Source organism: Alosa sapidissima, chromosome 3, assembly GCF_018492685.1.
Source record: "Alosa sapidissima isolate fAloSap1 chromosome 3, fAloSap1.pri, whole genome shotgun sequence".
NCBI classification, from domain to species: domain Eukaryota; kingdom Metazoa; phylum Chordata; class Actinopteri; order Clupeiformes; family Clupeidae; genus Alosa; species Alosa sapidissima.
Genome location: NC_055959.1, coordinates 4,478,330 through 4,504,166, shown reverse-complemented (window position 1 = coordinate 4,504,166; position 25,837 = coordinate 4,478,330). Strand labels below are relative to the sequence as shown.

Genomic DNA, 25,837 nt, shown 5'->3' with positions numbered 1-25,837 from the left:
AGCAACAGCGCTTGGTCTATCACGTCATCTGAGCACGCTTAGATTAGGCTTATGTTTGAAACAAAAACGCTGTGGCTAGAAGGATACATGGCTTTTAAGACCATATGGAAAATTCATATTATTTAATGAGTTTGTATCACTGAAAACGATTATTTCTGAAAACTTTGGCCAAAGTTGAGATGTGCGAAAACTGGTGGTTTCACTTTCATCAAGGGAAAACAGCGCTGTTGCATTGCGACATGTTCCCTCGTTCGTTTGAAATCTCTGATTGACCACCTGTTCGAGGGATTTGCGACAGCCTTTCCCAGCTGTTTAACATGTTTGTAGCACATCACTGTTCAACAGAATTATTTTAAAAACGGAGGGGATATAGGAGCAGAAGGATGGTTCGTGTGTTTTCTTCCTACACCTCACGGTAAGCTATTTTGTTGCTCTGATTGGTTAGGTCTATCCAATTGAGTGCAGAGGCATTCCCCCCCTGTATCGGTTGAAGCACGCCCCATAATTACGTCCCAATGGAGCAGTATCAGACTCATATTCTGACTAGAATTTGAGTATGACAACGTCAGGCTAAGACTTTACAAGACTACTAATAAGAAACAGGTCAAATAAAGTTGCCAATTTTCATTTTAAACCTTTCTTAGAGTAACACGCATGATACCTACTTCATAAGTTAAAAGGCACATTTTATTGTATGGAGTTATTTTGTTATTAGACTAACTGTATTGGGCTTTGGTATCAAGGCCTTTTTATTTTATTTACTGTATGGGGTTATACAATGTGAAATACATATATGAGACAACACTGCTTTCTGTTAAAACATTAGGGCATTAAGAAACACTTAACATAATTTTGAATGAAATGTTTATTTTCTAATGAACAAAGCTAAAGCTATTCTAAAGGCATGACTCCTTCCCACCAGCTCTGATCTGCCGAGTCACAAGGAGTATTTGTTTGATTTTCAAACAGCTAATTGCAAATAGGCTCCTGGGAATCTGAATTAAGTTCAAATGTTTTACACACTTATTTTTAAAGATATAGATGCTTTTGGTTTCAAACTCAGTATCATCATTTGAGTGCAGTATATTTAAGCATCTTAAATTTATAGCAAGACTATAAATAAGAAACTAAACAATAAAGTTGGCCATTTTGAATTAAAACCTTATGAAAGTGACACGTATGACACCTACTTCATATGTTAATGGGGAATTATATTGTATAGGAGTATTTTTATTGTATTCATTGTAGTGGGTTTTTGTATGCAGGTATTTTATTTTATTTAATGTATAGGGTTATACAATGCAGAATACATATATGAAACAACACTGCTTTCTGTTAAATCATACAACTACGAAACACTTCAAATCATTTTGAAGTCAGTAACATAATTTTGAATGAAAAGTTTATTCTGTCATTAAAACTGTCAAAAGGCATTACTTTTTCCAGGCAGCTCTTTTCTGCTGAGTCAAGCTGGTGCCTTTTGCCAGTGGATAAGGCAAAACAGCAGGTGTGGCAGGAATGGCAGACATTCTCCAGAACATGACATGGCATTCTGACTTGCCAGGCATGACTCAGCGCCTCAGGGGAGGTGGCCCACAGGGGGCAGCATGATTAAGCAGAGCCCAAAGCCCCCGCCCCTGCCACCCCCCATGACTGAGCAACTGGCACAGGCCTGATAGCCTTGCCACACCGACACCATTTCTACGAAAATGCCCTTATGCTACCCCAAAAACTGGAACCCGCCCAAGCTGTGTCACTATTGTGTGTTGTGTCAGCAAAATGCTAATTTAGTACCTATTTATAATGCATGAACACATACATTTCCTACTCAAAGTATTCAAACAATGACATTAACATCTTACATGTTACTAAGATGACAGAAATACATTTCCCCTTTTTAATTATTAATCTACAAAAATAGTCAAACAAACCAGGCAGGGTTGAATGGTAACTATTGCAATGTAGATTAATATCAGATTTCAAGGTGCATTCTTTGTAAGCTATGGCTTCTACATTCATTTTTATGAGTTTGAAACAACTGTTTCTGGGTAATATATTTTAACAGCAAGGGGATCTTTGTTATGGGAAACACTATAAATGTTTCTAAATACACAATTATTTACATGATTCAATTCAGGTAATTCAACATTCTGTAGGTTTTAAAAAAACAAACATATATAAGCAGCAAGGAGGCACATTTTCTGTGATGAGCCCACTTTTGAGACATGAGAAAAACAGACTATTAATTGCCCTGACACAACACAAACAACACTACAGGTGCATCTAAAACGTAAATATTGTGGGAAAAGTCCCTTGCCCTGTCCAGACTCTAAGAGATTAAAGGTTCAGGAAACCATTGCTGGTGTTTTGACTTAATTAACTGATTAGAGCTCTACTCAGATCGACATTTCTGTATCATAAATTATTTAGTAATTATTTAGAATAATTACTATTTATTTGAGTAATTATTCTAACTCTTTATCCACATACTGGATTTGTCATTTCCATGAGTTGTAAACCGTAATCACCAAGATTAAAAAAAAAAAAAAAAATATATTTCACTTTATGTGTAATGAATCTAGATTATATGAAAGTTTCACTTTTTGAAATAAATTATGGGAAAAAAATAAATTTTCCACGATATTCTATTTTTAGATGTGCCTGTACATTAAGCATTTAAGTTATGAGGTTCAATGATGGTTCATACCCTTAATGCAAACACCACACTGAACAGTATCATGGTGGGCATCTCTCTCTTTGGTGATGGGTCAGTCTTAGACACCTGCAAAACCAGACATAACAATGGCCAAGAGTAAATAGCGACATAACATGTTTGAATGTAGCAAAATGTGGGGACTCAATTCAATTCAATCTCAATTTATTGTTATTTAATGTTCAGTTTGATTATGGTCTCAAAACACTTAGGACAGTTACACGCAACAAGCAGACAGGCAGCACATACATACAATAAAAAAAATACATAATGTATTATTATTATGTAAGTACATAATGTAAAAACAATAAATACATAATTGTAAAATAGGCAATGGACAAAAATGGAAAGGGGCATTATGAGTTTAAAACCAGGCCATAGTGTTTGGAAAAAATAAATGTTGAATTACTATTCTAATATTTATATTTAATATTTTAAAATATTTAAACTTGCTCTGTAAAGTTGAGCTGGCTCTGAGCTAAAGAATTGCATTAGTGGTATTGATGTGATGTGGTATTGTTTATCAACTGTATATGACAAAAAACTCAAAACCTGAATGTTTCATTTAATATAAATTCATACCTAGTTTTAAAACATAGGTTTGTGCTGAGGAATGTCTACTTATTCATGGATGATGTAAACATATAATACATTAATATGTTATTACTTTCAGCTAAAAAAAAAAAAAACTTGTGATGAGAAGAATTAAGTGATGATATAGCTATTTTGCCATTATACAACATTAACATTTACTCTTCTTTTTTAATATTTCACATCATTTAAGAGGACCAGTGATAGGATTATCAGAACTCTGCATAATGCCTATCAAGCTGCTTTGATCAACTGGTGGTGAATCAGCAAATAGTATCTTTAATAAACATGCCTACTTTTTAATGTTCATTCAGTTAAAGAAGTCAAAAGGGTACAGACCCTCAGTGAGGGCTATACACATATATGTTGACTATCTTTGCATTTTATTTTTGTTTGCAGATACTATTTTCATATTTAAATGCAGTATAATTTACATGGTTTACTAAGTGGTGTGACATGTCTTGAACAACATCTTGAATCTACACTTAATAAGAATTGCAATCAAAACTTAACATTTTTGTCATATGTATCATTGATAACTGGAGGTTTTTTGTTTTGTTCAATTGTTTTGTATATAATAGGAAGATGAAAAACGAATCATTTCATTTACAAAGAGCATGTTCCCACTAGTGTTCCTTCTCCTCTCCACTAGATGGTGATATACACTTTCAAAGCAGTCTCCTCTCCTATCTGCCCAGGCCTATGGCATAGGCTCTGTGGGTTTACGTTCCCTCCTTGCTTAAATGGGCTACAAACTATCCACTGCCACAGGGAGAAGATAACATGAAGCCGGGCTTCTACAAACTTTCACAAGGATGAAGGAGCTGTGTATTAAGTCATACAACGCTAATTAAGACTGTTATGTGTGGGTCTTTTTTTTCTAATATAAAACAGTGTTTCCTCTAGATTGTTTTAGCAGCGGGGGCAGGCCTGTCAGCAAACAGCCTCCAAGCAACCTTCAAACAAACCCCCAGCCCCCAAAACATACTACCTACTAGTGGTCAAACTGAATGTCAAAGGTATCAAATTGAAATAAATTGACTGTTCACTGTAACACAAACTAATCTCTATTAACCTTTACACAATGCTTGTTTGACCAATGACTTACACCTAAGGCATAAACATTTTTATAACGCTCAGTCATAGGCTAAAGCTGTTTTGAGCTATAAAAAGAATAAACACAGGGATTAGGTAGTTTCTCCCCCAGTTTTCTTTTTTATTATTATTTTTATTCTGCTTGTTTATCATACAGTTTTAACAATGTTAAACAAGAGAGACATAAACACTAAAGAAAGTCTGTAACGGTAACACTTTATAATAACTACACACAATTAATAATTTATTAAGCCTTTGTTACTTATTAGTTAATGGTTTGTTCATGGATGGAATTCACTATCTTGAAATCTCCTGGCTTCTTCTTCTTCTTATAACCTTTTCTTTTTACCTTTTCAAGAGTGAATGCGACTCTAACCGCTTAACGTACAGACATGTTGAAATAACCGTTCTGAAGGTCTGGAGTGGGGCAAGAGAGTTATTATTTCATTTTGTTTTCGAGAAATAGGGGATTAAAAATGTTAAAAGCTCATTTTTCACCCTGTGAATGGCTGTGATGTCATAATGGCCTAAAGCCAGCTGCGCTCGTTAAAGAATCAGTATGTAGGAAATAATGGAAAATAAACTGTAACCATTTCAAAAATGATCACCATATGTTGTCAGAGAGTAAGGAAACACGATGAATTGAAGTAATGGCTTATTTGACACCATTACTATAACCCGTAAAACCAGAGAGGGTTCAAGCGGAGCGAGAGGCGCAAACGTTCGACAATTTCCGCGTTCGATTATTGCAAGGGGGAGGGGGGAAAATCCCCCTTTATGCAGACCACAGTAAACCCTCGCTGCACTAATGTCAATGGAGATTTGTGGAATTTTACCAATAAATTGGTCATTATGTCTTTCTGGATTTGTTGAGGGTTTTTTGGAAAATTTTGTCATAATCTGTAAGTGTTTGGGATCAGTTCAAGCCTAAAAGTGTAATTTTTTAGCGTTCGGATTTGTAATAAAATAACTTAATATCAGACCATGCTGCTGCCAGTTACTGTCCGGTTGTTAGCATGCTAGCTAGCCTTTTAGCTAAGGTAACATTTTAAACGGAGAAATGTAATTTCTTTGAAATGGCAACTAGCTGAATAACATTACTGACATTAGTTAAAGTGGATAGTTTATACTCAAGTGAACAACAGTATATTAAGTTTAAGCGAAGTCCTTCAACTAGTCACTTGTTAGCGCATAGCTGTACTATTGCCATAGCTACTCCCATCCACTTGTATAGCATTTTAAGCTAGTGTTAGCTAGCAAGCTAGCGCGGTTCACATGACTAATTAAATTCATATTCATATCATGTCCTAAAGAATGATTCATTGGTATCATACACGATTATATACAATAATACTGTGAACACAATTATGTTTATTTGTTCTTATTTCTTATTAAGAGAGAAAGTTTATTTAGTGACGTAGGGTGACACTCCCACTTATGCAGACCGGAACTGTCCCGTTTTGCTCCCATAGTAACGAATTACGTTGCTCTATCTTGCTAGTAATCAAGGATCTTTGGTAAAACCCTGTAAAACCCATGAAAAAAATGAGTTACGGGGCGGAATCTCTTGGAATTTTCGTTTATGTTTTGAACAATTAATTCTAGAATAGCGTATTAATAATGGGCTGGCGTGTCCTCCTATTTGTGTTGCCAAATTAGCAAAGGCCAACTGTCAACTTGCTGTCAATTGTAGTCATGAACACCTACGAGAGGCAGGCAAATTTCCAAAATGAAAACAAGAAACAAATTAAGTGGACATCGGAGGAGCTTCCTGAGATGGTGACATCTTCATCAAACGAAGAATATCAAGTCTGACGCAGAGCTGGCCATATTTCTCCACAACAGGTAGCCTAGCCTAGGCTAAACTTCATCTGCTTTGCTAACTTCAGCTAAATATGTTACGTTGGTTAGAGAGGTATTTTTTGTTTTCACTGTTTCCGTAATGTGTAGCTAGGTCATGGTTGGAGAAACGTTAAAGCAGCTGGTCAACTAACGTTAGCTAAGTCTTCATTACATCTGGCAACCCAGAATAGGCTCGCGTCTGGTAGTCTTGAGAACGTTCACCAGTGTTTTGATTTTGGCCTACAAAACGTTCGGTAACAATCCTACAAATCGCACCTTTAAGCTCCCAGAGTAGTTCCCGGGCTAATTGAGTGCGGCATTTGACACCATTGATCATAGCATCCTAATTCACCGCCTTGCGAAGTGGGTGGGTCTCTCTGATAATGCTCTAAACTGGTTTCAAACCTACATTACTGGCAGAGATTTTTATATCAGTCTAGGAGATCATGTATCTGAAAAACATGACTTGCCTTTTGGTGTGGCCCAGGGGAGCTGCCTTGGTCCCCTGCTATTTTCTCTATATATGCTTCCATTGGGAAACGTCATAAGTCAGCATAATGTAAACTTCCACAGCTACGCAGATGATACCCAATTGTATATCTCTGTGGAGCCAACTAACCCAGATGGCCTTTGCTCCCTCACTGCATGCCTAACCTCCATTAATCAGTGGATGAGCAAAAACTTTTTGAAACTAAATGATGACAAAACAGAGGTACTTCTGGTTGGACCAAAACTAAAGCGAGATATTATTCTTAGTAATCTGGGGAACTTGGCACACCAGGTCAAATCAAAAGTAACAAGCCTCGGTGTCATCCTAGATGCAGAGTTAAGTTTTAAGCCCCATATAAGTAAAGTTACTCAGACAGCCTATTTCCACTTGAGAAACATTGCCAAAGTGCGGCCCTTTTTAACTCAGCAGAAAAACTAATTCACGCCTTTATCACTAGCAGGTTAGACTACTGCAATGCACTTTTCACTGGTCTTCCCAAAAAACATCTAAAGAAATTGGCACTCATACAGAACTCTGCGGCTAGACTTTTAACTAAGACTAAGAAGAGAGAACACATCACCCCTGTGTTGGCTGAACTGCACTGGCTCCCTATTTCCTATAGAATTGATTTTAAGGTTATGTTAATTACTTACAAAGCTCTGAATGGCATAGCACCTTCATATATCTCTGAGCTTTTAATATCTTATCAACCACAAAGGAAACTTAGATCATCCAATTCAAATCTTTTAATCGTACCCAAAGTGCTCCACAAACAAAGTGGAGAAGCTGCGTTTATCCATTATGCCCCCAAACTATGGAACACCCTGCCTCTGTACATCAAGCAGGCGAGTTCAGTAAATATTTTTAAAAAAGATCTGAAAACATACCTGTACAGGAAAGCTTTTAGTTAACTCATCTTATCCTGTAGACTACATTTTCAGATTATTCTACATCTGCTACTATTGGAGGGCGCAGCCAGCCAGAAGCAGATGGGCTCCCCCTATTAAGTCAGGTTCTGCTCAAGGTTTCTTCCTGGAATATGGGAGTTTTTCCTTGCCACAGTTGCCATATGGCGTGCTTGTAGGGGGTAAGAGGGTTAAGGCTGCCAGTCTTATGACATGTCATTTTCTATATTTTTGATATGTTGCTGAGTAGATCATAAACAGCAAAGAAAAGTGATTGATAATGACTGACTGACTATTATTGTGTTACATGCTTCAAATGTAAAGCACTTTGAGCTGCATTCTGTGTATGAAAGGTGCTATACAAATAAAGCTTATTATTATTATTATTATTATAATCAGAACACTGGCACAGGTGTCACCTGTGAATCCAACTGTCTCAGCTTCTAATGCATACAATCTGGCGCTCCCTAAAACTACACATCCTGTTTAAGTGTTTCCCATGTGTCAAAATAAAAGTCACAGCCATATCTCATGCTTTGCGCATTATATCTCCAGAACGGCTTGACGCATATGCTATTAATTTGTGCTAAAAAAGTGTTTGTATGGACTCAAAGATTAAGTGAGTTGATGTTGGAGGTTGGAGGTCAAAGGTCAAGTCCATGAATACTCAAGAATGCGCGATATCTCAAGAATGCCTTGACATACATGCCTGAAATTTGGTATGAGTGTTTGTATGGACTCAAAGATGAAGTGAATTGATGTTGGAGGTCAAATGTCAAGTTCAAAAACATCAACATCAAAACATTTTTTTTTTCAGGAATCTCCCACCAACATTAAGCCAGCAGCTTTCCATCCACTACTGTAATTCCTCTGGCATTACATTTCTAGTTTATCATCAGTAAAGCATTTGTTCACAGTTATAAATGGTTTGTTCATAGTAAATAAGCCTATGCAAAAAATATTTTTGTAAGTACATGATTTATACTTAATAAATAATGAAACAACCACTTATAAATGAAATCATTTTCCCATTATAAACCAGTTGTAAACTCATAAATAAAGTATTTGTACACACAGTTATAAATTGTTTGTACATAATAAGCCTATATCTAAAATATGTTTATAAATTATTGTTAATACTTAATAAATTACGCAATAATATTTAGTTGATGAAGTAATATTTCCATTATTTAACACATACACATGCACTAATGATTAGTTATGGTGAGGATACATATTTTATAAACCACTTACTAATACTATAAATCATGATTAACTCAGGAGTTACAAGTGGTTAGTTAATGATATTTTGTGAGCTTATCTAAAGTGAGGACTTTCTCTGCCGTGCAACGCATTTTCAAATGAGTTGTAAAGATTACATTCACACTCATTCATTTAGCAGACAAGCGACGTACACATGTCAATTAAATTGAAGGCCATTGACACAACAGTTAAAGCCAGGAATCGAACCCCCAACTTTTTAGGCTACTGCATGCTAGTCCAGCTCCTCATCCACTACACTACCTTGGCCCAGATGGAAACACCTACGACTATGCAAGAGTTTCTGTTTTCTTCTACTACACACTGTTAAACATTTACTAAACATCTGTAAACTATTATTAAAAACTGTAAATCTTCATATGTAAAGCATTATTCCTACATTAATTCTCATCTGTAAATCATGTTTACACACAGTTAAAATGGTTTGTTCATAATAAACACGCATATTTATATTATATTTTTGAATTGACTGTTGTAATACCACTGGGCAGAGGTAGTGTAGTGGATAAGTAGCCGGGTTAGCATGCAGTAACCCATAAAGTTGGGGGTTCAAACCCTGGCATCCACCAATGTGGCCTTGCCCTTTAATTTCATTGACATGTGTAAATCGCTTTGGGTGAAAATGTCTGCTAAATGAATAAATGCAAATGTAAACTTTATAACTCATTTGTAAATGTGTTGATAGATAAGCTCACAAAATATCATTAACTAACCACTTGTAACTCCTGAGTTAATCATGAATTATAGTATTAAGAAGTGGTTTATAAAAGATGTATCCTCACTCTAACTAATCATTAGTGCATGTGTATGTAACAACTGTTAAATAATGGAAATATTACTTCATCAAAAACATATTATTACATCATTTATTAAGTATTAACAATAATGTATAAACATATTTTAGATATGTATATATTTACTATGAACAAACCATTTATAACTGTGTGAACAAATGCTTTACTGATGATAAATTATGTATGAACAATACATTACTAATGAACAAACCATTAACTAATAAGTAACAAAGGCTTAATAAATGATGAATTGTGTGTAGTTATTATAAAGTGTTACCCTTCTGTCTTCTGTTACATGACTGAACATGACCCTATGCATTATTATACCACATTTCACTTGACTAAATGAAAAACATATGCTGAGCATGGATATGGTCATAGTGCAGGTTGACAATGGAGAAAATGTTTAGCCTACTTGGTTTCTGACAGAAACCACATTTTGTGAAATCGTGTTGTATAAACACAACTACAGCCATTGTGCGATGAATGGAGGTGCAAATCATCTCCCTTCTTTTCTTTGGTTATTGCCTATGATTCACACTAACTGTAGGTACATACAAAAGATATGTACATACAAAAGATTTTCTCCCCCAAACTTGTGTGCATCTAGCCTGACTCCGCCTGTCTAAGTACTTCCGCTCATTTACATTTCCCTACAGTACTCCGTCTGGAATAGCTCTCATTCACTTCGTTTACTTCGGCAACTTGTCTCCGAACCAACCAGCGAACAGAGGGCGTTCCTGAGAGTGATTACGTTTAAGTTGCAAGCCTATCATTATCGTTGTGTCCCCCATGGTTAACATACGTCATTACCAAACTTTAGTGATTGAACTCCAATGATTTCAAACTTCAGACAAGCGTCCACCAACCAGGAAATAAACGTTTGCCAATGGATCTAGGCCAGACTCTCTGCGAAGTCAGGTGCATCACCTACGGAGCACGCAAAGGGTCATGATGGGAATTCATTTTTAGAGGTGGAAATTTATTTTTAGAGCTCCTTTTCTATGGAATCAAAACAACGCCATAAAGATTGTGTGCCCGTGAAAAGATATTCACATGTGTAATAGAGTTTTGTCTTTGAGGATATGATTTGCACAAGTGTAGAACCGTTTTGTAGCTGTGGAATTAATTTGTCTGTGTGCAAAAAAAATGCGTACCTGCAAAAATATTTTGTGCACTTGTGAAAAACATTTGTTCACAGGGATTTAGTTTGAATGTGTGTGGAACAGCTTTATAGCTATAGGCATGGGAGAAGTGCGACATCTATCTTTCGTATGCAAACTGGATCTATGAAGCTACAAAACTTTTTTACAGACACGAATTTTGGCAGCGTTTTGTCGTCGTTTCTGAAGAGCCAATCAGCAAATTTTGGCACGGTCTTGACAGCGTTTCTGCAGAGCCAATCAGCACATTGCATCGCCTACTGACTAGCCAATCAGGGGACATCCTGCGTCACATCTCTCGCCCAGGGTCAGGCACAGAACTAGCGAACTTAGGTCTTAAATCTAACAAGTTATGCCTTTTACAATAGTGTTAATTTCGTCAGATGAGACGAGAGGAAATATGTTCGTCAACAACCTTTTTTTTCATGACTAAGACGAGACGATGACGAGGCGGCAGTAATGTCCTGAAACACTGACTAAGACTATCTTAAGATGCATTATTGTTGACGAAAAAAGACGAGACTAAAATGTTTTGCATGAAATAAAAACTAAGATAAAATCTCCCTTCATGTTTGTCTACAAAATGAGAAGACAGAATATCTAGCTGTTACGTTTTCAAAATATTCCGAATGAGTTCATACGCAACAGCTTTCCTGTAGGCTAGTCTACGTGCTGCTGCTGCAACCCTGTGGCTGCAACACGAAACTACATGGAACAAGAACACTGGAGATTTCTGCCAGAGTTAGCAAGCTAACTACCTAAGCTTTATGCCACAATGCTACATACCCAGAAGTTGAAGCTTCTCTCACACAAATTAACATCCCCCAGAATGTCCATACGAAAATGTTCAGCATGTAATGTCAACTATTCATCTAGTTAGACTGATGATGCAAAGTTTGCTAGCAAGTAAGCTAATATGGAAAGTTCGCTAGCAAGTTAGCTATGGCTAAGATTCCAGTGTGTTTGGGGAATGTGTTGTGTTTGGGCGCATATCGCCATCTAGCGAGGCGGAGTAAAACATTAATAGTTTGGGCTACGACAGTGTTTCTCAAACTTTTTCAGTTTCAGGACCACTTAACTAACCCTAGCTAAAAAAAAAAAAAAAAAAAAGATTATACCTACTTCAACAGTAGCCTATAATTAGTCTACACAATAGGCCTACTCAGTGAACCACCTAGCTTATTGTCTTTGCACTTTGCTTATTGTGTCAGGTGATTCATACTGTATGATTTAAACTGGCATATTTTACATAGACAGTGTTGCAGAACTGTTTGGATTTACATACAAGTTATATTGCAAACAACTCATCTATATTATATTTTACCACGTCTGCTCGCGGACCACTTGGGATAGCTTGCGGACCACCAGTGATCCCCTGACCACACTTTGAGAAACACTGGTCTACGAATATGACAGTGGTCCAGTCAAATCTTTTACTGTCTATGGTCAAATCCCAGCCGAGCTATAACTGTAGCTCGACTTACCTGTGCATGTAAACATACTGACTGACAAAAAATCAAAATAAGTAATTATAACAGACGAGTAGCCCTGTGGACACACAATATTGTTGGAAAATTGAGATGTGTGAAACACTATTTGACTCAAATGGTAATCAGAAATAATTTGTTATAAAAAAAGACTAAAATGTATTGACTAAAACTGACTAAGATTAAGATACCTTTAGTTTTGTTTTGACTAAAACTAGACTAAAATGACAAGACTTTTAGTCGACTAAAACTTGACTAACAAAAATGATATTTGAATGACTAAATATGACAAAGACTAAAAGGGACATTTCGTCACAAGACTAAGACTAAATTAAAAATAGGTGACAAAATTAACACTATTTTACAACAAGCTTTTTGATGGAAAAATGGTGTTTAATTTCCATAATCTTTGTTTAGTGAATGCATAAAACCGTCAGTTTATAAGCAAGAAGAATCAAGAATAAGAAATCAAGAATTAAGATCTTTGAGTTTTTTTTATTTGATTAAATATCAACCCCACTCGAGGAAACCCGCAAATTGCTATCTTTAACGTTACAGTCAGGAATGCCTCATATAGGGATCACGTTTTAATGCGGTTTAGAAAAACAGTGCTCCTGTAGGCTTAGCAAACATTACGAAAAAGCCCTTTCATTCCACGGCCTAACTGTAACAAGTTTAACTGAAGGATGTTACTCTGCCGGACTCTTCCTTTCCATCTGCCTCTCTCCCCTTCACGCGCACGTGAAGCACTGCCTTGCACTCTATGCCATCCAGTTTGGAGGAGAAAATAAATCTAACTGATAATAATCTACTTTACCATGATAAGCCCATATAAAACTGTGAGAATGGAATAATAATAATGGTTTCCACACGCACATAGACTCAAGTAGACCTATCCTGTCCCGGCTTGAAGTAAGCCTATAGCCTTTGATGAAGGTATACCTACATTAAAAGAAGACAGTTTTGTGAATTATGGTGTTTTAATCGCCACCGCCCAAGCAACACAACCAACCCATAATAGCAAATAAAGTCCTTATCCTCACTATAGCTACCAATATAAAAGCACTTAACCCTTAGAACCCTAAGCTGTTTTTAGGGCATTTTCACTACCTTTATTCATAAGGATTTATCCTGGTCATTGTAAGTGCCACACACACATATTATATATTGTTTTTTTCAGCAGAATCATTTCATGTATTAGTACTAGCATTGATTTTATTTTGATTTTTAAAGAATTAAAATATAAAAAGCCTATTATAAAAAATCTTATATTTTGACCTGTATTTCACCACAGCAAGCTCATAGCTCTACATGCATTTCATGTGTGTGTGTAGGGCAGACTGTCCTGAATCGGGCAATATAATTGCCATGTTGGAGGGATACTCTGGGGCTGAGCAATTTACAGAAATATCTGGTGTGTGATTTACGGAAATAAATGCCATTTTTTATTTAGTGATGAAAAATGATCTGACCTGACTTGACCCAGGTTTGCGTGTTAACATGTGTGCCTATGGTGTATGCACTCATAATGATTCTCAACTTTTTACTGCATTGCCATGAACAAAGTAAAGGCAAAAAAGGTGTTTCTTTGTTGAACAAATTGGGATGCAATGTGAGCCTTGAATTGGATGCCATGCAGGAATTTGCTAGGATCTCAAAACCGGATTATGAACATGCTTTGCCATAGAGAAACACACGATAGCGTTGGATTATAAACATGCTTTGCCACAAAAACAGACAAAAATGTGGGGTAAGTCCAGCTATATGAAGTTATTATTTTGCTGTCACTTCGTCTGTTTTATAACCCAGAAGGATGTACTTGGTATCAAATGATAGCTCTGTGTCTCCTCTTTCATCTGACATGCGTGGCATATCTATCCGATCACGGGTCCGCGAGTAATTCAAACGAGAGTAATGGGTGTGCAGCGTTGGTTTGTGTACATGATGTTAATATTTTGCAGTCACTTCGTCTGTTTTTATAAGCCAGAAGGATCGATATACGTACGGTACCAATGGATAGCCCTGTGTCTCCTCTTTCATCTGATATGCTTGCCATATCTATGCGATCACAGGTTCGCGAGTAATTCAAATGAGAGTAATGGGTGCGCAGGTGAACGCAGAGAAGTATAGACTGTAGATGCAAGTTGATTTAATTTCATGATTTTGTAAAAATGTCATACTTGATCGTACAGCCAAGTGCCTAGTCTCTTTGGAAAGCCCCACTTCTTTCTCATCTCGCTGCGATGAACAGTCACGGAGCAATGTAACAGAGAAGAAAGGGTGTGTTTTTTTGATGCACTTTGCGTAAATCGGGTTCTAAGGGTTAAACTGTAGACACGCACTAACAAACTCTTATTTGGCTACTTTTACAACCTTTTGTATTGGTATGTAAATATCCAGTTCAAAACTAACATTGGCAAATCGATTGATGCTGGATTTGAACCAATGATCCTTAGATCAAAGCTCGCTCCTCTAACCACTGTGCTACGGCAGATCTTGTACATAGTGCAACTGCAATAATTTTTAACACTGAAAGCCTCGGTTGCTAGATAACGATAAAACATCTCAAAGAACTTAATTCTTGATTTCTTGATCTTGATTCTTCTTGCTTATAAACTGACGGTCGCTAGTTCTGTGCCTGACCCTGGCCGAGAGATGTGACGCAGGACGTACCCCGATTAGCTAGTCAGTAGGCGATGCAATGTGCTGATTGGCTCTGCAGAAACGGTGTCAAGGCCGTGCCAAAATTCGCTGATTGGCTCTTCAGAAACAACGACAAAATTTGTGTCTGTAAAAAAGTTTTGTAGCTTCGTAGATCCAGTTTGCACACGAAAGATAGATGTCGCACTTCTCCCATGCCTGTAGCTATAAAGCTGTTCCACACACATTCAAACTAAATCCTTGTGGACAATTGTTTTTTTTCACAAGTGCACAAATACGCACAGGTACGCATTTTTTTTTGCATACAGACAAAATTAATTCCACAGCTATAAAATGATTCTACACTTGTGCAAATCATATCCTCAAAGACAAAACTCTATTACACATGTAAATATCTTTTTACGGGCACACAATCTTTATGGCGTTGTTTGGATTCCATACTTTTCCATTTCCTCGCAATATCCGTGTGTTTTCTCACAATACATTTGACTTTGCGAGGTAACACAAATTTATTGCAAGGGAATGGTAAACTTATTGCAAGGTAATGCAAAAGCATTGCTTAGGAACATAATAGAAGCTAAAGAAAATGTATTCCCACCATGTCCCTTCGTGGGCTCCCTATTCACCACATTTGCTATACCGTAATTTCCCAACTATTAGCCGTGGCTTATACATTGATTTTGCAAAATTTCTTCAGCTATGAGGTTAATACACAGGGCAGTTAATATGGTATTAATATGATTTTTTGTTTCTTTTAACTTGTATAAAACACTGTCCTGCAGCTTATACACAATGCGGCTAATACACAGGAAATTACTGTAATGCCATTTACCTTCATTACTAGCCTACCAGTCAATCTCCAATACATTTTGCCTGCATTAAAATGTGCTGAGTGCACAAGTTCCGTGCATCAAATGTAACACACAACAGCCTATGATTTCTATGAGCCTATGACACAATGGCAGGAAAACCGGGACAATATTGTACATGCCCTAATTCTGAAGCAAAGACAGGCCGGTGCCACAAAATGTACACCACACAACTTACTAAACTGACACAGCAGTACATGATAGTCCAACGGTTCCATTCAATTTTAAAACTGGAATGGACAATCAAGCAATAAAAATTGAGAATCAAGCAAAAATCTTAATGACATGCACTGGGAAGTAGTTGGAATTTGCATTTTGTACGTATTCACAAATAGGCTTTATTTTAGTTTAAAGTGCGACCTGTGATTCTAATCCCATACTATACATTATTTGGGGAAATTCAGCAAAAAAAAACTATGAGTGTATGACCTATCCATTAACAATCCCATAATAAGCCAAACAACATGGTGCTAACCAGTGACACAACCTTTTGCAAAACCCAAACATGAACTGTGTCCCTTAAAATAATTAGAGTTAGACAGCTACATATTATCATACCATGGGTACCAAAGGTATTAGCATAGTAGCAGGAAATGTGACATTTTTGCTTAGCACCAAAGCAGAGACAACAAAAATGGAGAGGTGTGATGTTCTTACCTGAATGGTGTGTGGAGATTGCAGCAGGGTCGGGTGACCCACAAAGCGCACGTTGTCGATCTTCAGCTCGAACTTCTTCCCACACATATCAGACTTGGTAGCCAAGATAGTGGCGAGAATAATATCGGAGAACCTACCCGGGGGATAAATGACAACAATAACGAATACACAAAAAGTATCCAACACAGGGAGGAAGGGATGGTATGGGGGGGAGGGGGTTACTGGGTTTTGGTTGGTGATCATTTCTTGAGGAATCTCGGATTGGTTTACAGGTATCTACGCTACTCAGTCACATGATCTAGAGGTCAAAGGGTATTGGAGGAGTTGGGTTGTTAGGAAGGGTAAATGATTTGGGCCATGTCTGTCCACTGTGAGTGGTCTGTGCTTGGGGCAGAGTCAGGAGGAGTTTGGATTTTCAAGAGGAGAGAGGCCGAGGCAGACCGCCGCCACTGTTTGGCAGGAAGAGCAGAGGCCTTTGGTTTGAAGGGAGGGAACAGACTCATGCTGAAACTCATGCTGAAAAACACCACGTCTACCATCCAATGGCAAGCCAGTAGCCAAATTAGCATGTGCCATCCGCCGAAAGGGGCCCGCAAATGGCAAGACTCGCAGTCCGAATTAAACAGTATTAACCTCAATCAGTGATGGGTCTGAGGGAATTTACCCATGAGAAATTAACAGGGAGAAAAAGAAAAGCCAAGAAATGTGTTTGGTGAAAGGGACATGTATGAACAGTTCCAGACATGTTCTTTACAGCCTCAGTCAGGCCATTCTTTAGACAACTGAACAGTGGTATGGCAGTCCTCATCAGAATACAATTTTTTAAAAATCACTCTTGATTGGACATCAATATAGATCATCACAGGTTGTGGATATCAGGGCACAATTAACAGACACTTGCTAATAATTAGTCTGCGAGCATTAAAACACCATTTGATGCAACATTTACCCAAAAAGTGTGATTCATACCAAAAAAAAAAATGTGATTCACCATGGAGACCTTAGGGTTGCGGCTGGCGTGCGCATATATATATACAACCGAGATATATATGCAAGAGTGATAGGGAAGAGAGAAATATGAAGGTAGGGTGTTCTAGAAAAAAAGGAGAAGTGGTTTAGAATGAGTTTTGGTCTTACCCTGCTACCAACTGTTCATCAGTTAGAGGAGTTTGTTCTCTGAAATGGGGGTTGGGCCATACAAAAGAAACAAAAGCAAACAAAAAGAAAATATGCAGACATTTTTGACAAGAGTGCATGGCAAAACACAAAACAAGACAAATGTAAATTAGCAGTCCACTCAAGAGTGACTTGAATGAATGGGGAAGCTACACGAAACCAACATCCTAGGGTTATTTCTGTTAGTATTTATGGTTAATGTCCACAAGTACATACGTATATATGTATATTAGTGTTCTTTACAGTCAGGCTTGTGCAAAATTCCGAATTTTAGAATGGATCTCCATTCAATTCACAAATTGGAATTTGAATTTAATTGGCTCCGCCCCACAGGAAGTTGAATTTGAATTGGAATGACAGGAAGTGGAATTAAATTCATGTCAATTCAAAGCAATTCCACTGTCACACAGCAGGAAGAATGTGTTGAATCTCACATGCATTTGCACTGTAAAATCGAATAGCTATTCTTACTTAAAAGGTTTAGTTAGTATAACTCAGTTTTTGCCTTTTGTTGATTATGTTGATTTTGCTTTTTGAGATTACTTGGCTAAAAGGAGTAATTTAATGTTGAGGTGGAAAAGTGAACATGATCATTTAAATCAAGTAAACTATACTTGAATTGCTTAAGTTTTGCTAAACTGTGAAGTTAGTTAGTCAGTTAACCTTACCTGTTAGTTAACCTTAGTTTAAAAAAACCTGCAAACCGATTGTCTTGAAATTACAGACTAATCTGGAATAGGTATTCCAAGTTGTGCAAACAAATGCTTACTTTGTGTAGTACACTTACACTATTGAGAATTCATATTTAAACTAACTTGGTCATTACAACTAAAGTATATTGTGTGTTTATTAAACACAAGGTGTGCTAACTGATGTTACATTTCCTACAGTGCATTTCCAGAATGCCACTGCCCTGTCCCACATATTTGTAAAAATATCACATATTAATCCTCACTGAAATTCAATCTTAAATTACAATAAAGTGACAGTGACACTAACAGTTGTATACTGTTGGTGTGTAATTTATGTGGATGCATCGCACAAGTAGATGACTATCCAAAACACTCTAATGCTGTGGGTAGAACATCAGCAACATGTTACGTTTATTTATATATTGTTTTACACTCTGAAAGAACTGCACAGAGAGGGGGAAACCTTACTATGTACCACCAATATGTGGCACACACCTGGGTTTGTCCAGCGGTTCAGGGAACCCCCTAATCTTTGATGTCCAGTGAGTCAGGACTGTTTTACCACTGCATTCAAAGGCCTGATTTCTGCAGTTCAGTGTATCCATGATGTTGTGAAGGCATTGGGGTTGATATTAATATCCTGACCAGAGAGGAGAGTGCCATTTAATGGACAGCCACTAACACCACCATTTCTAGAAGCAACATAAGTTTGCAAGGAGATCAGTCTGTTTTGGATAGTCATTGATGGGGTGGTGTATTAATATAAACAGTATATATAGCCTTTAGTGTCACTGTCACTTTATTATTGTAACTTAAGATTGAATTTCAGTAAAGATTAATATATGATCCCTTTAACAATATGTAGGCCGGGCCTGTGGCATTCTGGAAATGCATTTTTGTCATATCAGTTAGCTGAATGTGACATTAGTTAGCACAACCTCAATACACCTGTTGTGTTTAATAAACATACAGTATACTTTACTTGTAATTGTAATGACCAAGTTAGTTGAAATAGCAATTATGAGTACAGACAAATCTGGAATGGGAATTGCAAGGACAATAAGTTTGCATGCTTTTCAAAACTAACAGGTTAAGTAAGGTTATAAACTAATTTTACAGTGTAGCACAAACTTCAGCAATTCAAGTATAGTTTACTTGATTGTTTACTTTTCTACCTCAAAATTCAAGTATAGTTTACTTGATTGCTTACTTTTTCTACCTCAAAAAACACTCATTTTACGCAAGTAATCTCAACAAAAGACAAAACCTGAAGTCTACTTAAGTTACAAATTGTGTGTTTAATGCAATCATATCAGTCATATACTGTGAAGCTTCATTGATTAAACACTACCCTTAAATTATGTATATGAATTTCTTTGAATTTCGTTGAATTTCAATTCTACTTCCTTTAATTCAAATTCGAATTGTAATTCTACATCCTGTTTTTGACCTTAATTCAAATTCAATTCAAATTCAAGAATTGAATTGGAATTTAGGAGTCATTCTCAATTAAATTCTGAATTGTGCACAAGCCTGTTTACAGTATGTTTCTGCAAATGTGAGCTTGCATGTCATCAGCAGCTGTGAAAACCTGAGGGCATTGGAGTGTCTGGAGGTTTCAACAGACTGTAAATATAGTAGACTAATTATCTTAAGGGAACAGAAACTAAACACTAAAACTTCACTTACTGACTTAAGGGATGCCAAAATAATGACTTAAGTCATTACACACCCTATGTAAAGCATTTCTCAATGTAAACCAACCATGCTCAATTTTACAAAGTTTAAATAGAAAAGCTATGCATGTGACACATCTAATGATGATGATGATGATGTTACTTACATATCTTTCTACATCCTGAATTCAGCCACACTACACTATAGCACACACACTACACTATAACACATGTGCTTCTACTAATAAAATGTAAGGTCAGGGCATAAATAAGTCAACTACACTACCCCAGATATGGAATATTAAACAAAACCCAGTTTTGACTTAAAAAAATATAAATTTTAGCTTTCCGTAGTGACACTGGGTGGACCAGTATGAATCCTTTCAAATATTCATTGTTAAAACATAGCCTAGTGTTTGAAAATAACATAAAGAATGGTAAATGCACACCATATGAATGAAAAACACATTCACAAATAAACAAAAGAGAAGCAACAGACTTGGCTACACCCCCCCGCCCCACCCACCCACACACACACACACACAGGTTCCAGCTCCAGGGTACACACAGCCATGACGATACTCAACCTTTTAACACTAAAACTGCAAGGGGTGGTAGGGTATCCTCAGTATCGATATGATCACCCTCAAAATCACCACCCCAGATAATGTAGAACCAAATTCAGTCACACTGTTTTAACAGTTGAAAACATTAGGCCATCCTCCCCCTGAAATGGCTTGGGGTAAATGTGTCCACAATTCAAAAAGGTCTTAATAATAATTTACTATGAACTATGTCATTAATTTAAGAAAATTGATGTCTAGTCATTCAGAAATTCATAACAGATCAACACTACACTACATTTACCAACCTAATACAAGAATATGCCTTATTATAATATGCCTATTAACTATGCATCATTTTTACATGATCAGTCATTAATTCATTATATCATATATATAGTTTGAGTGTCATAATACCTTGAATCACCATCTTGATCATCTGCAGCATCGCCTGCTGTATTTAGGGCATAGGGACTTCGCTGTTTATCTTAAGACAATAAAAAAGTATAATCAGTCAATAAATAATGCTCAATCACAAACTTCAACATGATGAGTGAGCAACATCGCCAATGGGCAAAATTCCACTTAGCAACACATGAACTATAGGCTTTCAATGCTATGCCCTGGTACCTCTATTAACTGTATCCCCTGATAATAACGATAGTTATGTTTTACTAATGCCTAAGAGACATACTTACTCGCTGATGATGATGTGTTTTCGGACACTCTCTGGAAAGGGTACCGAAACAGCAATTTGTTTCCACGGCTGCCAGAACTAACTAGAATGACACTTATAGGGCTTGTCCTATCGCCACTTATAATTGCGTTGCGTTCTGGCTGTTTAAAGGCAGATTTGTGATCTGCTGTGTAATCCATTGATGGAGACACTGGCTTGTACATGGCTAACTGGGTTAATACTGGGTAAATGTTGTGGTAATCTCTCCTGGGATTTAGTCACATGCTTGTCCCCACACAACTGATTCTGTTTACATTGGCTTGTGAGATTGAAGTTCCTTTGGCATAGCCAGCAAGCTTTCCTCAGAAAGTCTGATACGATAGGATCACTGATATGATCCAGAAACGACTTGAACAGGGTAATAGTTGCCTTGATGTCTGTCAAAAACTATTAAAAGCAGTTACTTAGCTATTTAGCCATCAGACATTACTGGAGCGGGACGGACACCATAAAGCTCGGTAGGCAGGCAGGCTATTGCATAAAATTAAATGCAGTGAGGTAACAGTTGCTTACAATAGTTCAAATATACTTTGCGCCAAAGAACAATCATAATTCTTATGCAAATAAAATCATTAGCTGCTAGTAGCCTACGTTTACATTACTTTGCTTACTACCGAAACAGCAACAGTGTTGTCTCAGCTTGCTTGTCTCACTAGTTTGTGCTACTTTGTGAGGCTACCGGAATATTTCAGGAAACATGGAATGCTTTGTTTGGTTCCGCACAACTTTGAATTATGCCCAGAGACGAAACACCTTTACCCACCCCGTACTGAGACAAGCCACAGAGGTCCGCTATTCAAATTAGCTAAAGGAATCAAATAGAACCATTCGTTTAGTTAAAAAATTTAAGTTATGTATATAAAACTCAGTCCGTTCATTAAATAAACCCGTGGTGATGCATATCCAAAAGGACTATGGTTCCAGTATGGGAAGTGTAGATAAACTCTCAAAAATAGGCTAACAAATAGTGAGCTCATTTTAATAAATTGTTCTCTCCTTTTCATTTTTGAAAAATGATCGCACGATTTAGTAAAACGTGAGCATGTTTTAGCCTACTAAATTGAGTAGCAAAATGAGACCACAATTTAGTAAAACGAGTGCACTAGTAAAACAAGCACACAAATTGTGCGCACAATCTAGTAAAAAATGACACGGCAATTTCGTAAATTGAGTGCACAATTCAGTCAAATATAAAGACAAAGTTGATTTAAAATGGTTTAATCTGCACAGGCTATGCAGATTCTGCTGTTTAGTTTGTCTAAACCAACACTTAATGTTGTGGGTACAGTGTTTACATTAGCCTACATGTTAAACTGTGCCCTGTAGGGATACTCCAGATAAGGCTATTTAGAAAGTTTTTATTTTGTTTTTTAAGACAGCAGCAGCATCATGTCAATCATCGTAGCTTTTGTTTCTGAACGCCCCATGATGCCAGTTAAAGAGCACCTGTTGTCTAAAGTTATGCATTAGCCTTCAGGGTATAGGCCATAGGCCTATTATAATGATATCATTATAATGATTATAATGAATCTGCCTATTTGCTTCACCTTTTGCATATTCTCCATCAAATAGATTTTTTTAGCCTAGGCTACATGTCTATTTTTTCACATGCAAAAATGCAACATAAGTGGTTTAGTCTAATATTGCTCTCTGGACTAATAGAGGCAGCCGTGGCCTACTGGTTAGCGCTTCGGACTTGTAATCGGAGGGTTGCCGGTTCGAACCCCGACCAGGCACGGCTGAAGTGCCCTTGAGCAAGGCACCTAACCCCCAGCGCCGCTGTTGTTGCAGGCAGCTCACTGTGCGCCGGGATTAGTGTGTGCTTCACTTCACTGTGTGCTGCGTGTGTTTCACGGATTGGGTTAAATGCAGAGACCAGATTTCCCTCACGGGATCAAAAGAGTATATATACTTATACTTGTCAGCGCTTGTAAATCCTTACACTGGCTCCCAATTAGATATAGAATTGCTTCAGTAAAAGAGGCTGCTAGCTCTTGGTTGTAAAGTGTAGTTTGGGATCAGTTCATGAAAAGGAAAGCAATCCAGGCACAGGATTGCTTCCCTTTTCACGTTATAGATATAGAATTGATTTTAAAGCACTTCTGTTAGTTTTTAAGTCATTGAAGGGGATGGGGCCAAACTACTTGCATGACATGTTTAAACAATATTATCAACCAAGACCCCTTAGATCACAACATAAGCAACTACTATGGAAACCTATTGTCAGAACAAAGCAAGGTGACGCAGCTTTTAGCCACTATGGCATCCATCTCTGGAACACAGATGCTTTCTGCAGTTAATGCACATTTTTATTAACCTGACTCTCGCCAGATGAATTTCGTTCCGCCTAGCTCTACTCATCCATCTGGGATCAAACCATTGAAGTGTTGCTTCAGAAGGCTGGGCCTAATCAAAAAATGCTTGCAAATGATTGGATAAGCCACTTGTCCGTCATCTATTGACGTGCTACTTCAACCACTCACATGGAAGCCAACCCGTGACGCTGATAACAGTCTCACAGTCGCTTCTACGCTATGTCACATCTATGAAACTCCCGCCCTGCGTCCTGATTGGCTCTACCATACAATCTCGTGCTGAAATCACTCTCAACGGAAGAGGTGAAGCTAGGCGGAGCTAAGCGGAACGAAATTCATCTGGCGAGAGTCAGGTTACATTTTTATAAGTCTCTTTTATTTTATTTATGTGTATATGTGTGTGTGTATATATATATATATATATATATATTAAATGGACTCTTTGATGTTTTAATATATACATTTGACTTTTTATACTATTGCTAAAATTGTATAGTTCCATGTTTTTGTTTTTCATTTTTAGGGGTCCGAGCAGTGTAGCTGCAGGACCCCTATTGTTTCTGTACCGTTCATTATACTGCAGCCTAAACCGTAACTCCAAAACTCTTGAAATTTTCAGGTATGGTTACCAGTACCCCCCTCTACCCATAACCCAAAATTTGGGGTACTGCACCCAAAGGTGGCACTATTGGCAAAAAAAGTTAATTATGCTTATTTCTCCTTACCAGATTGACCTAGACTCAAAATTCTTTCATAATATTAATCTCTAAACTCAGATGTATCTTTTTGGCCCTGGTCTTATGGTCTACAAATGTTTACTTTTGCCACAATTTCATGGAAAAGCCAAACATTATAAAAAGTTTCACACTCTTCAAAAATAATGAAATCTTCACCAGAATTCTCACAGACAACGTTTAGACCAAGCCTCACAAAAGTTATGACTCAGAATTTTGATATTTTGTTCCATTTCAGAGATATAGGCCAATAAACTTAGACCACTTAGGCCTTTTTTCCTAGATCACCTATATTCCTATAAACCGTAAGTCCTAGAAACTTGACATTTTCAAGTATTGTTACCAGTACCCCCCACTACCCATAACCCAAAATTTGGGGTACTGCACCCAAAGGTGGCGCTCTTGTCAAAAATGCTTATTTCTCCTTACCAGATTGACCTAGACTCAAAATTCTTTCATCATATTAATCTCTACATTTAGATGCATCTTTTCCCACCCTGGTCTTATGCTCTAAAAATGTTTACTTTTGCCACAATTTCAGGGAAAAGCCAAACATCATAAAAAGTTTCACAGGCTTCAAAAATTATCAAATCTTCACCAAAATTCTCACACACAATGTTTAGACAAAGCCTCACGAAAGATATTAAAAGAATTTGGATATGTTGTTCCATTTCAGAGATATAGGCCAATAAAGTTTGACCACTCAGCCCATTTCTCCTATATCACCTATATAACAACCATACAACCATCATTAGGTGGATACCATTAACAGTGCACATTTTCAGATCTGTACTCTTTTTTATAAAGCCCTTAATTCTATTGTCAAATGTATGCTAGGAATTTTCTTGATGTTGTGTGTTTGCCAACACACATTTTCACCATGTGATTGTGACTGCCTAATATGTAGGATTGTCAGTGGCTCAGTGGGCTAATGCCTAGTACTGGGGTTTGTTAGGTTGAGAGTTTGAATCCCCGGTAGAGCTTTAGGCTCGAGCTCGAATACTATTGGTTATTGAAGATTCACACCATTGAACAGCACCTGAATGACATCAGGCAATCAACATACACAGTCATTAGTTGCCAAGAATCAGAATGCCGAGACACTCTGACATTTAGGGGAACTTCTTTGTTTACTATTTTTCCTTCATCATTAGGTCTATCATATTTATATTTCCTCCATTAGTGTTCTTCTCTACAAATGTCTAATTGCCACAGAATTTCAAAAAGTTTTCAGGTGTACTCTTTCAGGAAAGCCTTTCATTTTATTGTCAAATGTATGCTTGAAGTTTTTCTTGTGTGTTTACCAACACACATTTTCACCATGTGAATGTGACTGCCCAATGTGTATGATTGTCAGTGGCACAGTGGGATAATGCCTTGTACTGGTGAGGTTGAGA

General features: G+C 37.2%; 1 protein-coding gene across 2 annotated transcripts in view; it reads right to left on the bottom strand.

Moving 5' to 3' along the window:
* Positions 1 to 22,072, bottom strand: part of nprl3 (NPR3-like, GATOR1 complex subunit) — a 31,047-nt gene extending 8,975 nt beyond the window's left edge. Inside the window, exons 1-5 of one of the 2 annotated variants that reach the window (XM_042085623.1) lie at positions 21,354 to 22,072; positions 21,073 to 21,142; positions 17,686 to 17,724; positions 16,549 to 16,681; positions 2,708 to 2,782 (exon numbers count right to left, since the gene is read on the bottom strand). In XM_042085623.1, coding sequence (XP_041941557.1) covers positions 2,708 to 2,782; positions 16,549 to 16,681; positions 17,686 to 17,724; positions 21,073 to 21,142; positions 21,354 to 21,555 — 519 coding nt within the window. In that variant the 5' untranslated portion in view covers positions 21,556 to 22,072. The remainder of the gene's footprint in view (positions 1 to 2,707; positions 2,783 to 16,548; positions 16,682 to 17,685; positions 17,725 to 21,072; positions 21,143 to 21,353) is intronic. The other variant, XM_042085624.1, reaches the window with a different exon arrangement.
* Positions 22,073 to 25,837: the final 3,765 nt, after the last annotated feature.